The 23434-nt window shown below is 46.0% G+C and overlaps 3 protein-coding genes across 3 annotated transcripts; 1 reads left to right on the plus strand and 2 right to left on the minus strand.

Moving 5' to 3' along the window:
* Positions 1-3957: 3957 nt before the first annotated feature.
* Positions 3958-12180, plus strand: LOC127314286 (protein argonaute 1D). Its single transcript, XM_051344734.1, has 23 exons — positions 3958-4089; positions 4741-5291; positions 5383-5591; positions 5683-5832; positions 5926-6059; positions 7677-7786; positions 8040-8146; positions 8267-8405; positions 8520-8636; positions 8756-8863; positions 9040-9111; positions 9215-9337; positions 9433-9598; positions 9691-9812; positions 9885-10022; positions 10132-10274; positions 10374-10436; positions 10881-10944; positions 11018-11153; positions 11254-11327; positions 11422-11516; positions 11615-11646; positions 11753-12180. Exons 2-23 carry the CDS (start codon positions 4755-4757, stop codon positions 11956-11958), a joined length of 3045 nt encoding a protein of 1014 aa, XP_051200694.1. The 5' UTR covers positions 3958-4089; positions 4741-4754; the 3' UTR covers positions 11959-12180.
* Positions 12181-13650: 1470 nt separating this feature from the next.
* Positions 13651-18633, minus strand: LOC127314287 (sucrose synthase 7). Its single transcript, XM_051344735.1, has 17 exons — positions 17928-18633; positions 17640-17772; positions 17394-17548; positions 17122-17314; positions 16906-17024; positions 16600-16816; positions 16425-16520; positions 16172-16348; positions 15974-16090; positions 15712-15878; positions 15390-15614; positions 14969-15290; positions 14581-14825; positions 14341-14479; positions 14137-14243; positions 14018-14041; positions 13651-13898 (listed from the first exon to the last, which is right to left on the minus strand). The coding sequence occupies exons 1-17, from the start codon at positions 18026-18028 to the stop codon at positions 13838-13840; spliced, it is 2598 nt and encodes an 865-aa protein (XP_051200695.1). The 5' UTR covers positions 18029-18633; the 3' UTR covers positions 13651-13837.
* Positions 18634-18756: 123 nt separating this feature from the next.
* Positions 18757-23104, minus strand: LOC127314285 (putative disease resistance protein RGA3). Its single transcript, XM_051344733.2, has 3 exons — positions 22913-23104; positions 19252-22567; positions 18757-19152 (listed from the first exon to the last, which is right to left on the minus strand). Exon 2 carries the CDS (start codon positions 22520-22522, stop codon positions 19271-19273), a length of 3252 nt encoding a protein of 1083 aa, XP_051200693.1. The 5' UTR covers positions 22523-22567; positions 22913-23104; the 3' UTR covers positions 18757-19152; positions 19252-19270.
* Positions 23105-23434: the final 330 nt, after the last annotated feature.

The raw sequence follows: 23434 nt of genomic DNA on the forward strand, positions 1-23434 counted from the left end.
AGCAAAGATGACAGATGTAGTGAAGATAGTATTTTACTATGGTATGGGTAGTGTCCGGTCAAATGAAATGGGAGTTGATCTGAGTAAGTTCAAATATGTAGAGATGAGTATGACTGCTCCTAGAACATGGACAATTGAGCAGGTGAAGGAGTGGTTGACAGAATGTTTTGGGCTTAATCCTGAAGTGCACACAGTGGGTGTGCATGCATTGTGGACTAAGTCGGTATCAAACATTTTGTGGTATCTGAGCAGCTCTTTCCCTTAGTCTCTCCCTCTTCGCTTCACGAGCCTCCCTGCGCACCTCTTCCTCTGCAAACCTACGTGCAGCCTCATCATCCATCCTCTTCTGATTCACCTCGCGATTACGAGCTTGGTCTGCCCTTAGTTTCTGGATCTGTCTCTCTCGCTCTGCTTTAGCATTAGCACGAGCCTTTTCCTGATGCTCCTCCTCAAAGAACGTTGCCCACGCACGCCGGTGTTTCTCCTCAACCTCCTGGCGCGTCCAATCCGACTGCTCTGTGTCTATCCAGTGAAACCATTTGCATAGGGGCGGGGGAGACTGCAACACAAACAGTAACATTAAATCACATTCATAAATAAATTTATGCCTACATAAAATTATGTCGAAACATACCGGCGGCCTGGTGGACGACGAAGCTGAACTACGGGGTGGATCATGCTCATAGCTCGCACACATGAAAAATTTCATGCCGAACCAATCGGAGAAATCCTCCACCTGCTTAACCTTAGCAAGACGGCCGCACCAACACCGCTCCGCAGTCACACCCGGGGGCAAACTTGCAGCCTTCGCCTTCACCGGCCTTAACTCCTGGTCAGAGCACGGCACACTCATGATGGCTAAGGGTGAGCCAACAGAAAAAATAGAGAGATAGAAGCACTTGTGCAGCGATGAGTGTCGATGCCTGCTTTTATAGGGAAAAATCTGAGAGCGTGGCGGGAAAATATAGCGGGAGATGGTGGCGGGATAAATTTAGCGGGAGATGGTGGCGGGAAGAAGTGGCGAGAAGGGTGGCGGCAAGGGCGGGAGGGAAATACGGCGGTGTGAACGGGAGTGGGAGAAGATATGGCGGGAAAATAATGGGGAGAAGTGCTAGGAGATATCACTCGTAATAAACCTAAACTAAATCCATGCACTGGTCGGATTGTAGCTGGCCGATCGGTCGGTAGCTGGCCAATTGGTCTGTAGCTGACCAATTGGTCAGCTATCGACCAACTAGTTTCTGACTTGACAGGGGCACAGCAGCCGACTGGGAATCGGCCGGCTACTTACCGATCGGTCATTAGCTAACCGACCAGATCACACTTTTGCACTTTTTTGAAATTGCGCGCTATTCCTAGAATTAAATAAAAAATTCGTATTATTTAAAAAAAAATCGCCTTGTCAATATTGGCATGTTTAACAATACCAAATATCAATCTATGTATAAAATATAAAATTTTAGTATAACACATAGAAAGCAACATGCTACCGAGGATGAACCAAATGGAGGGCTCTCTGTTAACCATATCTGCATTATTGACACGAGGTGAGATCCAGCTGAATGAACGAACAGTTTGTGTGGTGTTGCTCCATATTTTCATTAATGCAATTTGTACTTTAGTATATCTTATCCTGACATTACTTACGCATTTTCCATCACCACACACTCGTCCAAGCAGTACACTATGTCCTTCCTGCAATACATAATGCACCCTTCAATGCTGCTACTATTATCTAGCTATCTGGAAAGAACCATGTTAATTAATCACCGTAAATATATTTTTAGGAGATATATAGTACACGAGAAATGTAGTTCCAAATAATTAATATCTTCGAAACCCATGGTAGCTTGCTTGGTAGAGTATCTGAGCACACCGCAAATCTATCAGCCTTGTCGTGCACTCGTGTGCAGTAGCAAGCTCATGTAGCAGCAACAACGGTGATGACGATTCCATCACGAGGTCACCTGCCTAGGAGAGGTTTCGTGAGACAGCCATGGGCCAAAACAATCAGCTGCAAAGTTTTTTTTTTATAGATATGACCCTTTGCAAAATGAAATTGTAAAAATGCCCCCCTTCAACATCTATTGTCAAAAATAGCCTCGCGGGTAGAGAAAAGGAAACAACGTGGCTCTTTCCGCTACGTTGTACGACATAACATGTTTCCCACGAGTTGGACCGGTGGAAGGATCATGCTGCCATTCCTTTTGGCGGAAGGAGGCTCGGCCATGTCCTGTCCGGTGGAAGGCCCTAGCGGGAGGTTTGGTCGACGAGAAGACCACACCCATGCAGTGATGCAGCAGGCCACAGCTGGTCACTGCTCCCAGTGTACTAACTCGAGGGCGATGTAGCTCCAGTGTGTGGGATCTTCGAAGATATTCCATGTTTCTTGCGATACGGATAGGGCAAAAAAATCTGGCAAGCCACATGCCGGTAACTAAATTTGCAGAGGCACTTTTTTTTTAAACGGAGGCAAAAGTTTTGCCTCATTCATTAATTAAGAAGAGAGTGCCCAGTTTTTGGGAGAAAACCGGGCGAAAACCTACAATAACCGGGCCAAACCCATACATCCACATCCGAGTCAAAAAGAACCCAAACCAACACGGTCGTACCCACTCTAGCCAACACAAGACACTCATCTAGATAGGTCCAGATTTTGACAAATTTCAAAGTACCTTGGTGGTGGAATCAGGGAGTATATGGCAGGAGATGTAAGAGCATCTCCAGCCGTTGGAGGCCCCCGGGACACAATCCGGATGAAAATTCGTCCGGATTGGATCTATTTTTTGCATGGGGAGCAACGTTTTTCCAGCCGTCCCGGGGAATTTGCGCGGATCAGAGCGCGGAATCTTGACTGACACGCGGGCCAGAGCGCGGAATTTGCTCCATCCGGAGTCCCCGGTACCACCCTGGAAAACCGAGGATGGCCTGGGGAGTCCGGACGGATTTAGTCCTAAATCCGGACGAAAACGAGAAGCTGGGGGCGTGACTGGGCCGTTTTCGTCCATCCGGATGTAAAAAAGACGTCCTGTCGGGGAAAAAGAGATGGCTAGGGATGCTCTAATCTTTGCTAGTTCAGCCATCCATCCATGGACCATCTCAAAGATGTTAGTAGTGGCGTGGTATTAATTAGTCTTATGTGACTTGAGAAACACTACTAGGTACCAGTGCAAGTAGATTGGTAGCAAACAAACTCAAGAAAAGGTGGTGGTGCACACGTATGTATACGTACCAATGAGGCCGTAGCTGGTGCCCTGCCAAGGGTGGGTCCCATCCCATCCGTCTTTTTTGACCCCGTCTGTGCGCGCGAGCTGAATGCCATCTCCGACTTTGATTGGCTTCCTTGTCACGTTGCTGCAGCTGCTTTTGCAGTAGTTGATGGCGTGGATTCTACGTACTGTACGTAAAGTCAGTCACAGGGCAGGCAGGCAGGCAGAGCTAGCCCTTGTCGTCGCTGCTGCTGCTGCATTATTGATGGATGGATGGATCAATCGATGGAGCGCACAGGTGTGCTGCATCTCTCGGGCAGGCCTACGACCACTTCTTCCTCTTCCATCCATCATCCACACATCCTCCTCGCACCCATGTTATTGTTTTTATTTGGGGAAATGCTAACTAGATTTTAGTTCTAGATACATCCATATTAAAATCAATTAATATGAATCGGAGGGAGTAGTAGACTAGATCCTCCAACCCACACAAATTAGCAATAAATAATATGAATCCAAGAAAGCACAACAGAAATGATTTGAAGCCCACCACACAGTTGCCAACCTAGCTTGTCGTATAACTATATAAGTTAATACTGGAGTAAGTTTAATCGGGTACCCATATTTCAAAAATTCGCACCAAGGAAGGGAGTCCCATGAGGGAGGAGGGAAAAGGTAGGCGAATAGCACAGTGAGCGACTGCGTGTGGGTGCACCACCACTGCTGCTGCATATATAGTCATCTCCTTGGCATTTCCTCCCCATCTCCACACTCACAGCTAGCCCCTCCTCCTGTCAAGAACAGAGCAGCGAGAGAGCGATCCAGTCTTGTGGTCGGTGGCCAGTTGATTCGAACCCACCTCCCTCTCGTCTGCCCAAAGGTGACTCATTCGGAGCTCCTCCCTCCCGTCTCTCCAGATCGTCAAGAACAACTTCTGTTTCTTGATCTCCCTTGTTTTTCCTCCCCAAGTTCTTCAGGCGTTCATGCTTTGGAAGGAAGGGTTTTACCTCTGAACGTAGCAGCGGTAGTAGTGTTTTTTTTTTCCGAGGAGTACGTACGTAGCAGTACAGTAGTGCTTAAGAACTGGACTTGGATCCCGTAGTTCCTAGCAAATCGTGAGAAACTCCGTTCAAATATTGTTTGTGGTCGAGATAGTTGAGTACACCCATATACAGTCCCCGACTGTGTTCGTAGCCGGTCTTGTCTGCTGGTTTTTGAGTCCTGAAAAGGATCTAGTACATTGGTCCCAATGAGGCTGCATTCTTGCATGCTAGTGTGTTCGCTCAAGTTAGAATCTTGGATGCTAGTGTGTAAGTTCAAGTTAGATTCTTGCATGCTCAAGTTAGAATCTTGCATGCTAATGTGTAAGCTCAAGTTAGATTCTTGCATGCTCAAGTTAGATTCTTGAAGCATTAGGACAGCAAGTTTGCTACGGATTTCTCATCTAGTAAATTTCTACGTTTCTTGGATACTCAATTTCTACGTCTCTTTGTTCTGACCGAAACCCCACTCTGTTTCGCTCTGCTGACAGACAGCTGACCGAGCATGGGGTCGAGGAGGCCGCGGATGCCGGGGTTCGGCGACGACGGCGGCGGCGGGAGACCAGGGGGCATGGGTCAGGGCCGAGGCGCCCGTCCAGGCCCTGGCCGGGGCGGCTTCTACCCCCAGCCTTTCCAGTACCAGCAGGGCGGCGGCCGTGGAGGAGCCGCGTACAAGCCTCGCGGCGCCATGCCGCCGCCGGCGCAGCAGTGGCGTCCCGCCGCCCCTGCTCCGGTGCACAACAACGGTGCCGGCCCGCCTGCACCGATAGCTCCCGAGCTGCGCCAAGCAATGGTCGATGCCGCTCCACGTGAGCCCGCCGACGTCCCGGCCTCGCCGGAGGTGGTCGCCGGGCAGCAGCTCTCGGCCCTGTCCATGGAGGAGGCCGGCGCCGACCTCGTCGTGCAGCCGCCGATCCCGCTCCCCAGCGACTCCTACAAGTTCCCGCACCGCCCGGGGAGCGGCCGCCTCGGCACGCGGTGCCTGGTCAAGGCCAACCACTTCCTCGCCGAGCTCCCCGACAGGGACCTCCACCAGTACGACGTACGTGCGTTGCGTCGGGTCTTGTGCTCACAGCATTGTTCTGTCTTCATTCAGTTCCTGAATGTTCGATCTTGGCATGGTTTCTTGGCAGGTTGCGATCACGCCGGAGACCACCTCGCGGGCCGTGGGGCGCGCCGTGATGGAGGAGCTGGTGAGGCTGCACAAGGCGACCTACCTGGGCGGGCGCCTGCCGGCCTACGACGGCCGGAAGAGCATGTACACCGCCGGGCCGCTGCCCTTCACCTCCAAGGAGTTCCACATCGTCTTGCTCGACGACGACGATGGTTCCGGTGCTGAGAGGTCTGTCCCTGGGACTTTCTTTCTCATGATTCTCTGTTTATATGGTTGTCTGTGTTGACATTTCTGACTGTTAATTCTTTCTATGATGTAGGCGTCAGAGAACTTTCAAAGTTGTCATCAGGTTTGCCGCAAGAGCCGATCTGCGCCGGCTCGAGCAGTACATTGCCGGGAGGCAGGCAGAGGCTCCCCAGGAGGCCTTGCAAGTTCTTGACATCGTCCTGCGTGAGCTGCCGACTTCTAGGTAGAGTGGACTGATCTCTGAGTATCATATAATGCATGTCAACGAGAAAACAGTATGATGATATGCTCTCCATCCCCATCTATTGTTTCGCAGGTACGAACCGTATGGGCGATCCTTCTTCTCACCGGACCTGGGGAGACGCCGGTCTCTCGGCGACGGGGTGGAGAGCTGGCGCGGGTTTTACCAGACCATAAGGCCTACTCAGATGGGGCTGTCGCTGAATATCGGTAAAGCTCTCGCCTTCTCGCATGAATACATGTCTTGCTACAATGAAATGGGGATCCATGGTGGTCCTTCGGTATGTGCTATCTACTACATTGTGAAGCCAGTGATTACCATTGAAACTTGCTCATTTTTATGTTTCGATAACATTATGTACTAAACCCTTACTGATATACTATATGTGTATATTTTTCAATGAGGTGGAAAACCCCGCTTTGTTTTCATACTTAAAAATGGAAGAAACACAAGTTACGAGGATGATGCACAGTGCTGAGCTGATGTTTCATTCTGTGACCAAACTTGCTGCTAGCAGCACATTTCTTAACTATGCGCCTGTAGTTTGCTATTTTTACAGGCTTATGACTATAGCGTTAAAGCCTCTCACACAGAAAGTTTGCATGTCAACGCATGTTTACATGATGTTTTTTGGCTGTTTATAAAATGGAACATTTCACTGATGAACTGAAAGATGGAGTGAAAATTGTGAAGCCACTGATTAGCAAAGAAATTCCTGCATTTTTATGTTTCCACTAATGTTGTTGTTCTGGCAAACATTCAGAACTGAATCCTTATGATAGATATGTGTATGTAAGGTTTGGATAGTCAGTGAATGGACTTTCAACTGGCTTCCAGTATAATCGGTGACGATTTAAGGTCTAAGCAACTGTTGGGCTTATCTAGTAGTTGTCATTTGCCGCTACCTTAATTTGAGTTGTGATGTTACTGTCATTTATGCATTTACATAGTTCTGTTGCTCTCTGAACTTATTTGACGGAGATGTCTTTTGGTGTTTGCTTAACTAATTATTCACATTTCATACTTCTTCAATACTATGTGAAGCCACTGATTAGCAATGAAAACTGTTGTGTTTTTTTGTTTCCACAAGTGTTGTTGCCTGGTCATCACAGAACAAAAACTGTTTTGGTAGATCCGTATATTTTTCAGTGAGAACTCTTCTGAGGGTTTACTTAACAAACTCATATGGGTGATCTTATTGTGTTTATAAAATGACAATATATCTAATGAATTGGAGATAGAAAAATGATGTCAATGCACCTTCAACCAGCTAACTAGCACAACCAGTGATGATTTAAGGTTTACGGCAATTGTTAAGCTTCAATGGCCATAACATAAGTGCTGTTCTTCTGGTCATAACATTCAGAAACGCGTTGTTCTTCTGGCCATAACATTCAGAAACACAAGTACTCTTCTGATAGATAGTCAATGATTCATTCTGTGACTGAACTTTCTGCTTGTGATAACCCCATATAGGTCTCACATACGGAAATTTTACATAACTAACTCATATGTATGATCATTTTATAATTTATAAAAAGGCAATGGTCTATACATTTGAATCTAGAAAAAATGATTTGTGAATGCACCTTCAGACAGCTAACTAGCACAATCAGTGATAACTTAAGATTCTTGTGCAACCATTGAGCTACTTTGATAGACGTTATTTATGTATGGTAGGATGCATTCTACATAGCTCGGTTACTCTGAGCTTTTTTGATAGAGATGCCTGCCTGTTGGTGCTGCTTAATTGGATATTAAGATTCCATACTTCTTCAAATGCCTGTTTTACAGAGATGCCTTCAGCTTAATTTCTGCCTTTTCAGATATGTCGGCGACATCTTTCTTCGAGCCGATACCTGTCATTGATTTTGTTGGACAGCTTTTAAACACCGACTTCCACTCAAGGTCCCTCTCAGATGCTGAACGTGTTAAGGTATACTTGGCTAACACTTTGTGCTCATCATTGTACCCTATTTCTTCGGTTAGAAGCGCTAGTCTCAAAATGAAAGTACTACTTCTGAAAGTACTACAGAAGTAAGTGAACTAGCAAACTATTGCTAACTCATATAAATTTGAATGGCTTTAGTTTGCCTTGGTTATCTGAGCTGTGATTTCTTGCATTTATGTTTTGTAATTTTGATCACTAACTTAGCAATAAATTTATATGATATTGTGAAACACCCTAGATCAAGAAGGCCTTAAAAGGAGTAAAGGTGGAAGTTACTCATCGTGGCAACATACGGCGCAGGTACCGGATATCTGGTTTAACACCCCAGGCAACTCGGGAGTTGAGGTATGGATCAGCTTCCTTTTTTCATCTCCCTTTTTATTTTCCTCTCAAGTCGTGCGTGTAGATTCAAAAGCCTTTAGTACTATTCTAGTTTTCCTAAAAAATGATGTTCTTTTGCAACAGCTTTCCTATCCATCAAGGGGGCACAGTGAAGTCTGTTGTCCAATATTTCCAGGAGACATATGGCTTTGCCATCCAGCATACCTACCTTCCCTGTCTTGAAGTCGGCAATCAGAAGCGTCCGAATTACCTTCCCATGGAGGTATGTTAGTATTGAGATTTTCAATACTGTTTTATTTTGTTGTCAACCTTTGGCACTGAAACCTGCAAATCTATTGTTTCTGACATGTGTTTAAAAATCTGAATTTCTATCCAGGTCTGCAAGATAGTGGAGGGGCAGAGGTACTCCAAGAGGCTCAACCAGAGTCAGATAAGAGCTCTTTTAGAGGAGACATGTCAGCGCCCGCATGATCGGGAGCGTGACCTACTTCAGGTATATATAGCATTTCTTCTTGTAACAGTGTTGTTGGGCCTCTACCATCCACCCTATATGCAAGTAGTAAGAAAGTTTATATGCTTATGCAAAACACAATTCTATTTGTGTGTCTGCAGATGGTGAATCACAACTCTTACCACGATGATCCTTATGCAAAAGAGTTTGGCATAAAGATTAGTGAGCGCTTGGCATCGGTTGAGGCACGGGTTTTACCTGCTCCTCGGGTAAGTGGAGCCTTAATCATGTTGACACAATCTCTTCTGTAGTTCTTTATCTTATGCCCTTGGCCCTTCTCTGCTAGACAGCGATCTTATTGCTGACAATGTTATGCTTAAACATACTATATTATCTCTGTGCTACACCTTTAATGACTTCTCCTTTTGTTTCTGAAAATGTGCAGCTTAAGTACAGCGAGACTGGTAGAGAGAGGGATTGCTTGCCTAGAGTTGGCCAGTGGAATATGATGAACAAAGTAATAATGCCAGTCTTGTCCAAGTTATTAGCAACATCTTGTATATGCTCTTTGCTTACTTTATCTCAAGCCTTACTGTTCATTATCATTTTTCCTTATGTAGAAAATGGTCAATGGTGGTAAAGTCAGGAGCTGGATGTGTGTCAACTTTGCTCGAAACGTGCAAGACAGTGTTGCTACCGGATTCTGCCGTGAACTCGCTCGCATGTGCCAAGCCTCAGGAATGGCAAGTACCCCTGAAATGCTTCTTGCACATTGCAGATGCTATATTTTCTCTTGTACTTGCTGTTCACAACTGTGACAGTATTCTATCAATTATAGGACTTTGCTCTGGAACCTGTCCTTCCGGCAATATACGTGCGTCCAGATCAGGTGGAGCGTGCTCTGAAAGCTCGGTTCCATGACGCGATGACCATACTTGGACCGCAGCACAGGGAGCTCGAGTTGCTTATTGGAATACTTCCTGACAACAATGGCTCACTTTATGGTTTGTAAACTTCCAATCATATTGTTTTATGTACTGCTAGGCTCTTCAAGGTTCAGGGCAAATGCTCATGCGTACTGTGCCGGTATCATCAGGTGACCTGAAGCGCGTCTGCGAGATCGACCTCGGGCTGATATCCCAATGCTGTCTGACCAAGCAAGTGTTCAAGATGAACAAGCAGATCCTGGCCAATCTTTCTCTGAAGATAAATGTCAAGGTTGGTGTTCTTGCTGTATTTTGTGCATTTCTTCAGTTGTCTGAGTCTAACAGAACCTTTTGTCTTCATAAGGTTGGGGGAAGGAACACTGTGCTGGCTGATGCAGTGTCAAGGTGCATCCCCTTGGTTACTGACAGGCCGACGATAATATTTGGTGCTGATGTCACCCACCCTCACCCTGGTGAAGACAGCAGCCCTTCCATTGCTGCAGTAAGTTGAACAATCTCATTCATGCTTCTTGTTCAGTAACTTCTCTTGGCGACAACAGTTGGTATGTTTACTAAAAGACATTGATCTGCAACTATTTGGTGTGCTGCAGGTTGTGGCCTCCCAGGATTGGCCTGAGGTGACCAAGTATGCTGGCCTGGTTTCTGCTCAGGCTCACAGGCAGGAGTTGATTGAGGATCTGTACAATGTGACTCATGATCCTCAGAGAGGGACCATCCATGGTGGCATGATCAGGTATGCTCAAAGAGACCCTCACAAAAATCTTGAGTTTTCCTCTTTCTGTTGCACTTTTCGGCTCAAGTCATGCATTCATTCTGTGGCATGCATTTGCAGGGAGCTTCTTATATCCTTCAAAAGATCAACCGGAGAGAAGCCTCAGCGCATATTATTCTACAGGTATCCTCCATTGCTGAAATTTATCCATGTTTTAAGCCAAATGATTTCTAAACAAAAATATCAGCCGTAAGCTAGTCAATCACTGAAATTCTGGCAGCCTACTGAGCCCCGGACAGTTTTGATGGATTTCATTAGTTGGTCTTAATTTTTGACTGAATCAAGCTGACTCTGGACATATTTTGTGTTTTCTGTTATGTGAACATAATGTCTAATATGAAAATTGGGAAACCCATGCACGGAACTTTGCTGGTTCTGTTTCGTTGCTTGCTGATTTTCTCCATGGTGTTTAGACTGAAGCTTGATTATAAGCATCTTGCGACATACTTGAGCATGCTCTAGGCCTCAGTCTTGTTTTTTTCTTTTTTCATTATAAGCATCCTACTGTACAGCTTCACAAATTTGATATACATACTTGAGCATTGGGACTAAATGTCGGTTTCACAGGGATGGTGTCAGTGAAGGCCAGTTCTACCAGGTTCTACTGCATGAGCTCGACGCCATCCGAAAGGTAACAAACAAGCAACCTCGCCCTGATTTTTTAGATCATCACTCCCTTCTGATCCTACCCATCTGTCTGTCAGGCATGCGCGTCGCTGGAGGCGAACTACCAGCCTCAGGTGACGTTCATCGTGGTCCAGAAGCGCCACCACACCAGGCTGTTTGCGCACAATCACAATGACCAGAGCTCTGTCGACCGCAGCGGCAACATTCTTCCCGGTAAGTACTGCCATGCCATTGTTCTTAAGGTTGCCTCCAGTATCTTTTAGTGTGTTCTCCATCTGACTGTCTCTATTTGGTTTCCTTTCTCCGTTTGCAGGCACTGTTGTTGACTCCAAGATCTGCCACCCTACTGAGTTCGACTTCTTCCTCTGCAGCCATGCTGGCATCAAGGTAAATATGATGATGACAACTACTTACTACTTACATCCTCCTGTCATTTTAGACTGTACCAGATGATAATTCAGATGATCTCCATTATCCGTAGGGCACGAGCCGCCCGGCGCATTACCATGTCCTGTGGGATGAGAACAACTTCACTGCTGATGCACTGCAGACCCTCACCAACGACCTCTGCTACACGTAAGCTTCTGCAGTTCTTCTTGGCCCGTTCCTCACCGTCTTCTCAAAAAGTCAATCACCATTTCTCTCGCTAACTTCCTGTACAATATCCTTTACAGCTACGCTCGGTGCACTCGTTCAGTGTCGATCGGTAAGTCGGACATCCTGAAATCTTTACTTGATCGTCAGTGTACTGCCAGCCAGGTCTTGGAACTCTTAGCATTTCTGAATTCTGACAGAAAATGTTTGCATTGCAGTACCTCCGGCGTACTATGCTCACCTGGCTGCCTTTCGCGCCCGCTTCTACATGGAGCCAGAAAGCTCCGACAGTGGCTCCATCGCGAGCGTTGCACGCGGCACCAGCTCGTCGACGTCCCGCAGCACCCGAGCTCCCGGCGGCGGTGTCGTCAAACCGCTCCCCGCACTCAAGGACAGCGTGAAGAAGGTCATGTTCTACTGCTGATGGTGATGGTCTGCGATCATCTACTGCTGCTGCTACTGTAATAAATAAGTTCCATGCCTCAACTTGGATCTTTGGTGATGAGTGTTAATCGCCTGTAAGAATTCAGTAATGGTGTTGTATGAATCTGATTAAGTGCGTGTCCTGAGTTGTGAGACCATTATGTGGTGAACCATGCTCTATTCCTATGGAATTAAATATTCCAGGATTATTATTATTTCTCCATATTGAGAAATTTGTCATGTTTGCATCTGCATCTTAAAAATGTGCTTGTCTTTTTTTACTTTAAAATTTGCTTATATGCAATTCACTTTTGACTGTTTGTTTTCTTCAGAAAATACCAAGAATTTAAAAAATTCTTGTTTCCACTTTTCTATATATGCTTAGAAATGATTCGAAGCATTCATCTACAAATATTTGGCATGCTGATGTGTAGCAGATGAAGATTGTACAAGGCTATACCAGATCTCATGAAAGTTCATTAAAAAACATGAAACTTCAGTCAAGTAGATTCTCAGCATAAAACAATTGCCATGCGCAATTTTAATCGTTGTTACATGTTTCCAATCAACACAACAACAAAAAGATCACAGATGTGTACACAAATCTCTCACCAACCGCTTCGCACTCAGGAATCGAGACGCAAAAAAAAAATCACATCACAACACAATCTTGGTGCTCATCTGTAGCTGTTCTAGTCGTACTTCGGTGGCTTTGGCCCGAGTAGGCTGGTGTTGGTCATCATCCTGAAGTAGTATATATCTAGCTCATGTAGGGCGAAAAAGAGAAATAAGACTAAGAACTCACTAGTCGATCTGATGGTTACTGACATGGAAACCTGCATAATTTGAAGAAGCAGCTAGTCATCTTATTCTTCTTCTTCTTCGTCAGAGTCCTTGAATTCGAACTCCACGTCCTCTGCTGCTGCGACAATCTCGACGTACCCTCTCTCACAGAGATAAACTGTCATATTTGCATTTGGATCTTCAATTGGCATGTTTGCATTTCGGATTTCGATCATAAGCTTTTTTTGCCCTTCTATCCAGCAATCCAAATTCATATGCAACTTTTCTATGATTAGAAATGTTTTTAAAACAAGCATCTTCATGTTTTAAAAGTTGATGTGCTTTTTTTTTCGATAAAAGTTGATGTGCTGATGTAGAGCAGATAAAGATTGGTACAGGCCCTTAGTCAAGTTCAAAATGAATATGAAAACTGAGTCACTCAGATTATCAGAATAGAACAATCTCCAATCCTTGTACGGAGTATTATTATCCACCTTGATGAATTTATCATGTTTGCATTTTGATTTTTCAAAATGTGCTGGCTTGGTTGATATTTTTTTATTTACAACTGCCTACCTCCCTTTTGGATCTGATTATATGCAAGTTCTTTTTTGGCTGTTTTCCTCAGCGACACCAACTCACCACTCTGCCCCCTCCCTTTAGGGCCTGTTTGGATTAGAGGCATTTTGTGTGTGCGCTCTGGTATTTAGTTCAGATTTGAGTTATGTATCACAATACACACAAAAAAGACAACTATTCCAAAGAAGGCCTTAGGATTTGATCAACATAGTTCCACCCTTTTCTATGCTTTGAAATGTTTCAGAAACAATTATCTTCATATTTTGTAAGTTAGTCTGCTGATGTGGAGCGGATAAAGATTGTTCAGGTTTTATGTAAGTTAAGCACAGAGTAGAACAATCTCCAATCCTTGCATTATATCCACTTGTTGCCATGGGCAATTTTGATCTTTGTTACATGTTTCCAAGCAACAATCAACACAATAAAAAAATCACAAATCCCACACCAATCACTTCACAATCTGGTATCAACAGAACGGATCAAGCCACAGACATTTCGCTTCGGAACACAGACACGGTTCATCTGTAGCCATTCTGTTCGTTCAACGGTGGCTTCGGCCCGAGTAGGCTGGTCATCATCCTGAGCATGACAAGGAAGCAACCAGAAATCACTACACATGCTCGATCTAATCTAGCACTCATCACCGTGCTGATTTGCAAGATAGTTTTTACTGCTGCAAGGAAGAACTGAACACTAACCTTTGGATCCGGTTCTGTGGCTTTCTGCACCACCCAAACCCCAAACAACAAACAGGTCAGTCAGTCAGTTGCTCCCCCGGTCTTTCCTCAGTAAATTTCGTAAGAGTGCGCACACTTGCCTTTCTCTCGGCCTCGCAACGATCTCATTGTTGGGAGCCACTGTGCCTGTCGCGGTCGGAGCCGTTGTTCTCGGAGCCTGCTCCCCTACCCTCGGGACGGTCTTCACCTGAAAGAGGATAACATGATCATTGATTTGATCAGATTTCCTTTTGGTACCATCTTATTTAATTGTGCACATCGGGTATATCGGACAATAAACTCACCAGATTCCTAAACTGGAGATTGTAGAACATCTGCAGGTAGCATTGTTTGGCTACTCTCTCTTCCTTGTTCAGTGTCCTCCAGAAGCCGTACATCGATCCCATGTTCAGCACTTTAGTCGCATATATCTTCCATGTGTAGCTGCCATCAAGCATAACACATATGGTTAAAATTTGTTATCAGATGAATATAGAAAAATCGGTGCATGCCATTCATGAGTCGGAATAAGAGCTGGAGCCTACCATTCGTAGATGCGCTGAAGTCCAGCAGTGGACACCTTGTTCCAGTTGCTCGGGTCCTCCTTGCACTTCTGGAAGAAGTCTGCAATCTTGGTGCTTGCCTCCCTGCCATTTATTGGGTTTATGTGGAAACCCGAGACACCGTCGACAATGATTTCTGCTGGCCCTCCCTGGTTTGTCGCGAAGGTTGGCAGCCCACAGTTCATCGCCTCAATGACTGTTAGCCCGAACGCTTCATAGAGTGCAGGCTGAAACCAGAAATGTGCAGTGTAAGGCCAGAGTTGAGGTTTTCTCTGAATGCAATGGTTGGTTATCCAAAGCATAGATTTCATAGGATGGAGGCATACGTTGCTCATGATAGAACAGTTAGTTTTCTAGGAAGATTGTTTACCTGGACAAATGCACCCTTTGTATCGGCAATGTAACGGTACAGCTCACCGTTACGGACACGGTCAGTCTGTGCCTTGATCCAGCGGATTTGTCCTTTCAGCTGGTACTTGTCAATCAGATTGTGCATCTTGTTGATCTCTTCTATCTCTTCTCGGTCACTGGACTGTGAAGCGTTCAGGAGGCCCGCGACGACGACGAGGTTCACGAGGTCCCTGACCTTCTTGTTCTGTCCATACCACTCGACTAGTCCAGTGATGTTCTTCACCTTGTCCAGCCTCGCCATGGAGAAGATGATTGGCTTGCTTCGGTCAGCCAGATACCCTCTGATTTTCATAGCATCGATCAAGACAGTTAGTAGGTAGCTATGTCTGATCAAGCAAACAGAAGTATGTGTGTTGAGAAACGGAATGGAAGGGACATACATGTGTTCGTCAGTGTTGTCCTTGCTGTACAGCAACTCCTCAATCTGTGGGTGTAAACCTGTCAGGCGCTTCTGCTTCTGTGTGAAAGGGAAGTAGACGGACTGATCTGCGCCAGGTGCAGCAATGTTGAACTTCGGGTCAAAGACGTTGATGCCCGTGGCGTAGCGGCAAAGACCAGGCATTGTGAACGCGTAGTGGTGTTCATATTGGCCAGGCTTCTCTTTGCTGCATAATAAGTGCATGTTAGAAGTTTCTGAGGAGCAAGTACCCGTGCGTTGTTAGACCACTGTAAGTTACAGTAATATTCAGTCGACAGACTGACCTCCCAGCAATTTCTTGGTACGTGCTAGTGATGATAAAGTCGGTAGTGTTCATGGCAATCATATCGGCAGTGAATTGGCAGGAGAAGTGGTACTTCTGGTCCAGCTCTCTCCACTTGACATCCGAGTCCTCATACTTCGTCTTCTCAAGAGCATGTGCAATTGTTCCCTGTCAGGAAGATCATTCGGGAATGTCATACAAACTGTCACTGGTGGCAAAGGAAATCTTGAGGAGGAATTCTGTTTGATTGGACGTTTTCTCACCTGTGTGACTCCTAGTTTGCTCGACATGAGGGACGCCACCAAGTTGCCATCGGTGTAGTTGCCAATGATCAAGTCCGGTTTGCCCTCTAGAATGTCAAGAATTTTGGTAGAAGCATCCTGAAATTACATCGGGATTACGTTTTACTCAAGATTACTAACACAAGGGTGCTGACGATTAATAAATTGCAGCTGGCAAACCTGAGCATATCTCTCTAGGTAAGGGTAAATGTCAAACCGAGAAACCCACTGGTGCAAATCCTTCCCGTCTTCAGTCTTGAATGGCACACGGAGTATGTGTGAATATTTTGTATTTTCAACTGGTTCGAGCTCCACATTACATTTGGTGCCTTTGGAATCTGGTATCAGTCTTGTTAACTGCGGCCAAATAGTATCCATTAGTTAAGCAGGTGTATAAATGAGATAACAGGAATGGCTAGGATCATGGCTCTACCACAAGAATCTTTGGTGTTATATTCAAACCCTGCTGCTTGATCCTCTGCAGCAGCTCCTCTTCCATGGACCTGACTTGGTCCAGGATGTACACGACCTGTTGCAGAGAAACCATGGTTTCAGAGTATGATAACCTGATTGGCGTATCATTTCCTAATATTTGATGATATCAATACCTGACCGCCGGTGTCTGGCAAGCCTAGAACCTTCTCTTGACCAAAGTAACCATGGATAGAGAAGACAACAATGTTAAATATGGTTGGAACCCTGCTGAAGAACTTCTCCATGTTGATAGGATCGGGTGCCTGGAGCACTTCTGATAGGAAATTCAGAGTCTCCTTGCACCTTTCAGCGGTGTCACCCCATCCTTTCTCCAATCCCCACTCTTGAAATCTGCAAGACCATTCGTAAAATGATCTTAAGCATAGTTTCATATTTTTGCACAGTGAGTTCTATATCTAGTTAATATCACAGTGCATCACCTCTGTTCAAATTTCAGGTATGGTGTGTATTTTGGCAGCCCGCTAACAAAAACTTCTGCAAGGAGCAATGCTGTCTGCAGTTTGTTCACCGTGTCGATTGTCTCGTTAACCATCAGCTTCTGCATGGTTAGAAGGATATATTAGCTCAATCAGTTTGTTTCTTTTGATCTTATGAATTATGATAATCCCCGTGATATGAATGACTGATCTCTTTACCTCGCCACGGTAATTCAGGGCGAGTAAATAGTCCAGCAATGGCTTCATGCTTTCAGGCTTGTCACTCAGCTTTGAAGACATGAATTTGGAGACAAACTGCATCCCATTCCCAATGGATGAGGGCAGCGTCAGATGAGGTGTTGAGAGATCAAGAGCGCCAAAATCAATTTCCAATGAATTGTCATCCTTGGCCCTGAAATTCATGATTTTACTCATCTGGTATCAAGTTTCTGATCCATGCAAAGTCTCACATTACAATGAGTAATACGTACCATTTCTCATCATATAATGTCTCTTTGAACTTCAGGTATTCCGATGGTGTAATTCCTTCGACTGACAAATCGTCGGAATGAACTTTGACGTATTCCCAGATACCAGGATTCATTCTGACAGCAAATGCAACAAATGGTGGTAGCACTACCGCTTCCTGCAAACATACATGTTACCCAAGTTATTAAATTTCATTTTATAAAAATTCTGGCCAAGTGAGAGAATTGGGCAATTTAAAATGAAATAACCTGTGTTGAACAAATAATGTAACCAAGAAAGCCTTCAACAAGTTTTTCCTTCTCGACTTTGTCATCTAGTGATTTTTCCAGCTCCTCCATGAGTTGCTGGTTCTTCAAGAGCCTCCTGCCCTTAGACACATACCTGAAACATTTTCTCCTCAAGTTTCAGGCTGATAAAACTTCCACGGCAGCAATATCTCTTAATGCAATCCATGACATAAAGAACTCATCACATGTCTTCCAGAACACACAGTTTTGATCCATCAACGACAACTTTCTAAGTTTGGATTTTAGTACCTTTGGAAGCATCTCTTCATCTGGTACCGGCTTTGTCGTAGTGCATCAGGCATGCTCTCAGCAACGCTGTCCATTCTCTTGAAGCTGAGCTTGGTGGCCATGGTGGGAGGCAACCAGGCTTGTGAAAGTGGCTGGAGAAGATCAGAGAACTATATTTGGAAAAGAAACTAAGGAAGAATGTAGTGCCGCCGTGTGATTGTCTGGGTGTTGATGACCAAGAATTTATAGAAGAGGGCACAAAACTTCCCTCCATGGAGAAAGATTTCTTTTGTGGGGCATAGCTGGAAATGCAAGATAGATGAGGCTAAGCCAAGAGGAGAAAGCACATTGCTTGAAGAAGTTATTCCAAAGGAACACAAAAGGCAACTGTGAGATTCCTTGACTTATACCATTTTATCCCTTTGCCTGTGGCAAATAAGGGGCGGAAGTCATCAGTTTTGACATCCAAACGTATGTCACGGGGTAAACTTTTTGTCCGCCACTGAACTTTCAGAAGATCACAAAAAGCAATCAAAGCATATTTTCTCTTGGAGTTTGAGGTAAGCTTCCATTAAACTTGATGCACATCAAATTGCCAGCTACCTGATATGAATTAGAAGTCCATGGACCACCGTATGACAATCTCACAGACAGAAAGTAAACTCAAGAGCATCAAAAGAGAAAAAGTTACACAAGCCAAACTCTCTGTTTCAAAACTCAAAAGCATCAAAGGGAGATATATCATCTTTTTCTCTTAACCAGAACATGGAACTATGTGCGAATGTAGCATTCATCTCCATTCAAGTTATTCACCAAACTGAGGTAATCTGATTCCAGGATATTCACGAAATTTGCACAACACAAGTTTACCAATTACTTACAAGTATATCACAAAAATGAATCCATGTACACAAGTGGCAATACTTTACACTCATCGAAATCCAGCAAGCTCACTGTTTACAATTTACAAATCGCCATAATCAGGAAACAGAAAAGAATCGAACATCGAGTCCTCGGGAAAGATTAAGCCATGTTCAGTTTTGGGAAAGGGAGGAAAAAAAGAGAGCACCTGCTGACTGATTCACAAAAATACCCTACTCATTCCTCAGAGCTCATCAAACCATTTCTAGTATATGTATCATTTGGATGATAATAATCCAACTCCTGCAATGTAAACACAAACTCCTGAAGCAATTGGAACAGGTTGACCATTAGCATGCCCCCCCCTACCAAATCAAACAAGCGTCTGCAAGAGAGAAAAACAACATTAAATACTCCTGCTAGGAGTTAAACCATATCACTCGTGAGATTAAGGATAAGATGACAAGAAAAGAACATGCTGTACCAAGATTTTCAGGAAGGATTCAATCTTCAGACTGAGCATTTGTCTCGTAGATGCGGCGACCCTTGTTGTACCTTATGTACTTCTTGCCATCGGTGCTCGTGATGCGCACCTCAGGGATCTGCTGCACAACGTGCCAGTTCTTCCCACCATCCAGGCAGCTCCTGAGTAAAGGGAGTGTGCACTGGAGCTCGAACCGACGCAGGCCATTGCGCTTACGGATCAGCACCTCCAGCCACCGTGGGAACGCAATACTCCAGAAGATAACCAACTCCTCGAAATAGAATGTCTCTGTGGATGGGGGAAACACAAGTCTGAGATGCGACAGCGAGTCAAGGCCTGACACATGCTTCAGCTTCGAGCAGTCGTCAATAGTGAGGGACTGAAGCACAGGCAGGTTGGAGATTCTCTGAAGTGCCCTGTTGTCTTTCAGATACAGTTCATCGGATAGTTTTGGCAGGTCCTTTATCTCTGTGAGGCCATGCGCGCCCTCGACACGAAGGTCACACAGAGCAGCATGCTTTAGACCTTCTGGGAGACCTTTCAGTTTAGGGCAGAAATGTATGTGCAGTGACTTAAGACAAGGCAACAATATCTGACTCTCTTCCACACTTAAAGACCAGTCTTCCAGTTTCTTCATGTTTCTTAGCTTTAAAACCTCAAGCTTGGGGAACGAAGTGGATTGTGACAGTACAGTTGTACCGAGGAATTCAGAACCAATGGTGACAATTGATTCTGCATTCGAGATTTGCAGTGACTTGAGCTGGTTCAGGCGGCCAAGCGCAGGCAGCGTGGTGCATGATGTGCAGTTGTCAAGATCCAAGAAGGCAAGACTGGGGAAGGAGGTGCTTAGTTTGGGACCCGCGATCCAGTTTGGAAACTTTCGACCTTGGTAGTTCTTGATTACCAGCTTCTCAACGCTTTGCGGCGGGGTAAGCTCATTCCATATCTTTTCGCTCGCTTTGGCTGAATCATCTTTACTGCACTGATTGTTTATTTCACGCTCGCTCTTCTCTTCTTTCCCTGCTCCCTCTAGGTTCTCCTGTTCTTCCTCATGTTCTTCTTCTTCAATTAATGGTGCTTGCTCAGACAGGTGCAAAACCTTCAGAAATGGCTTGTTTGCAAGTGCAGCAGCTCCTGAAGTAGTAGCCCTGTCGATTCTTTCTAAATGAAGGTACCTCAATTCTGACAAGAATTTAAGGTCATCTAAATCACAGCCCTCGGGATCATTGCTGTCATGACCAATGATTAGACCAGATAAATGGTTAAGATGCTGCAATTCACCCACACCTTTCGGTACATAGCGTAGGGAAGTTCCTTGGAGACAAAGGCATCTAAGCTCTTGTAATGCACTTATGGACCAAGGGAGTTTCTGTAAACTTTGACATCCTTGAAGGCTCAAGGTCTGTAGATTTACGAGAAAGCCGACGGAAGAGGGTATATCTCTGACCTGCGTACCGTCAAGATTAAGGAGCCTCAGATGTAGCAAGTTTCCTATGGATTTTGGGAGAGCCTCTACTGCTGTATTGCTCAAATCCAAGACACGCAAGCACGGGGCTGACACGATAAGATCATCTATTACTCTGACATTCGGGCTGTTGAAGAGCATCAGTGACCTTAGGCTCATCTGCTGCTTCACTGAAATTGGACCCTCCAGGCTGTTCTCCATGTTACACAACGCAAGATGGCGAGGCTTTGACATTGAGGACAATGGGCCCATGCTCGATCTCTGCTGACCATCAATTAAGATACTCTCGTCTGTTATCAGAGAGCGGGCTAGTGAGCGTAGAAGATCATGTGTTATCCAGCACTGGTCAAGATTGTCAGGATCGGGTTGCAACAAGTTTCTGCCTATCAATTCTAAATAGTACTCTTCAGCAGACTCTTCCAGTTCCTTGTTTTCACTGGCCTTCACAAGGCCTTCAGCAATCCAATGCCGCACAAGATCAAAGCGCCGAATGGGGCATTCTTCCGGATACAGAGAGCAATGGAGGAAGCATTCCTTCAGTTCAGAAGGCAGATCAACAAAACTCAAGTAGAGAGCTTGCGGCACTTGTTGAAGGAACGGTCGCATGGACCAAGCATCACTATCCAGGATCACCTCCCACTCAGCCTTGCTCGCGCGTCTTGACCTTAGGACGCCTGCGATGACCTTGATTGCTAGAGGGTGGCCTTCGCTTCTCTCCGCGATCTTAATCCCAACATCCTCCAGTGCTCCAAGCTCTTCTGAGCTGGAGTCTGCGAAAACCTGTTCGCGCAATAACGCCCAGCTATTCTCCGCGTCCATTCTGTCGACGCGGTGGACGATCGCCTTCAAGCCTGTCGCCACTTCCTCGTCCCGTGTCGTGATGAGTATTCTGCCTCTTGCCACACCATCTCCCAGTGGATCTTTGAGCAGGTTATCCCATATACTCGGGCTGTCTAGGTCATCTAAGACGATAAGAAACCTCTTCGAGAGAGCAGAGCCGAGGAGGCCAAGGAGCTCCTCCTTGTTGTCTGTATCCCCAATGTTCACACCGGCACCTGCGATGATCTTCTTCAAGAAAGCCGCTTCCGACAGATCCTTGGACATCTTCACCCACACGCAGATCGGGAAGTTCTCGGTCATCCTCTCGTCGGTGAATATCTCCCTGGCAAGCGTCGTCTTGCCGATCCCCACCGCGCCGACAATTGCGAAGACGTCCACCTTCTTCTTGCCCTCTCTAATCATCCTCGGCACGAGCGCGGCCACGGACTTCTGGACATGCGTCCCCACCGCACACGCCGGCAGCTCGTGGCAGCTCCTGATGCGCGTTTCATCACTGATCAGCCAGTCCCTCCTCGCGATCAATGATCCGGCAGGGAGCGCGGGCATCTCATCCTCCATCTCCCTCAGCCGGATGTCGATGTCCCTGATGGTGAAGCCGATCTCGTGGTGGAACTTCTGGGGGGCAGACGACCTGAAGCAGGAGAACATCATGAAGGCGCACCGCACCTTGGGGGCGGGCGGGTGGTCCGCGTCGGCGAGGACCTTGGCGCCCTCCACGGCGCAGACGTCGAGCACGTCGTCCACCTCATACATGGCGTCCTTCAGCTGCGCCACCCAGGCGTCGGTCTTGGAGCTGAGCACCCTCCTCTGCTCCTCGTGGGCGACCACGGCGTCGATGCGGGCGAGCGTGGCCAGGAGGCCCCGCACGTTCTCCCGGATGCCCAGCGCCGCGCAGGCCTCCTGCCCCGCAAAGTCCTCCAGCGCCGCCGCGCACCGCTGGACCAGGGAGTCCAGCACCGCCGCCATGGTGGGATCCTGAGGAGTGCTTGCGGCAGAGGTCGCGCGCCACCCCTGCAGCGACGACGAAATGGGGGAAACATTCTGTCAGTACGCGGGAAGAAAATCGAATCTTTTGAACCGAAATTATTAGAATCAGTTAATTGATTTCCTAGCGCGAGGATTGGCATCAAAGATCGAATTTTTTTTGTTTCTACTGAATTCTATTCTTCTGCTGATTTAGCAAAAGAGATTCTTTCCCCATCGATTCTCAAGATCAAAAAAAAAAACCCGACATACGGGAGATCAGCATCGAGACAAACCAAAATTATCTCTATTTACGCAATAAATTCTGCTCAAACAGGAGGGGAAAAAAAGGAAAGAAACAAATTCATCTAATCAGATGAATCGATTGGTTACCTGGTAAAGATTGGGGAGGAGCGAGAGGAGGAGGAGGAGGAAGAAGAGGAAGGTGGGAAGCCAAGGAGGGGGCGGCGACGGCGAGTGCCACCACCTGCCTCAACCTCAACGGCCACCACCTTCCTCCCCTCCCTACTTTCCCAGCCAAATCAAATAATGCCGATCTATCTATCTGTCCCTCTCTCCAGAAGCTTTCCCCCTCATAATTTCTCACAAGTCCTCCGATCCACATAGAAATGGACAGCGAATGGGAACAACAACCTGTCACAGCTTCATTTTTTTTTCTCACAAGCCCTTGGATAGTTTTTGTCCTTTAAAATGAACACTACAGGGGTATGGTTAGGAAGAAGGCTGTGGGGCTCCTGATCTTGGCAGGGACATTGGTTGGATTCCGGAGGAGTGTGAGGGGCAGTGGGGTAGCAGAATTGGCCAGGCTATATTTGTAATCAGGGTTTCCAGCTGACAGCAATGGATAGCAACATCTTGTGCTTTTTTTGCTTCAATGAGTGCACGTTGCAAGAA

This window comes from Lolium perenne, chromosome 7 (assembly GCF_019359855.2).
Source record: "Lolium perenne isolate Kyuss_39 chromosome 7, Kyuss_2.0, whole genome shotgun sequence".
Lineage (NCBI taxonomy): Eukaryota > Viridiplantae > Streptophyta > Magnoliopsida > Poales > Poaceae > Lolium > Lolium perenne.

Excerpts from the sequence above, each read along its gene's own strand:
- LOC127314287 (XM_051344735.1), bottom strand. The coding sequence starts at position 18,028 with ATGGCCACCAAGCTCAGCTTCAAGAGAATGGACAGCGTTGCTGAGAGC. Across the intron at positions 16,349-16,424 it reads TAACACCAAAGATTCTTGTG|TTAACAAGACTGATACCAGA; the intron begins GTAGAGCCATGA and ends ATTTGGCCGCAG. Across the intron at positions 14,480-14,580 it reads CTTCAGCGCATCTACGAATG|CTACACATGGAAGATATATG; the intron begins GTAGGCTCCAGC and ends GCTTGATGGCAG.
- LOC127314286 (XM_051344734.1), top strand. The coding sequence starts at position 4,755 with ATGGGGTCGAGGAGGCCGCGGATGCCGGGGTTCGGCGACGACGGCGGC. Across the intron at positions 8,147-8,266 it reads CAGGCAACTCGGGAGTTGAG|CTTTCCTATCCATCAAGGGG; the intron begins GTATGGATCAGC and ends CTTTTGCAACAG. Across the intron at positions 9,813-9,884 it reads CTCTGAAGATAAATGTCAAG|GTTGGGGGAAGGAACACTGT; the intron begins GTTGGTGTTCTT and ends TGTCTTCATAAG.
- LOC127314285 (XM_051344733.2), bottom strand. The coding sequence starts at position 22,522 with ATGGCGGCGGTGCTGGACTCCCTGGTCCAGCGGTGCGCGGCGGCGCTG.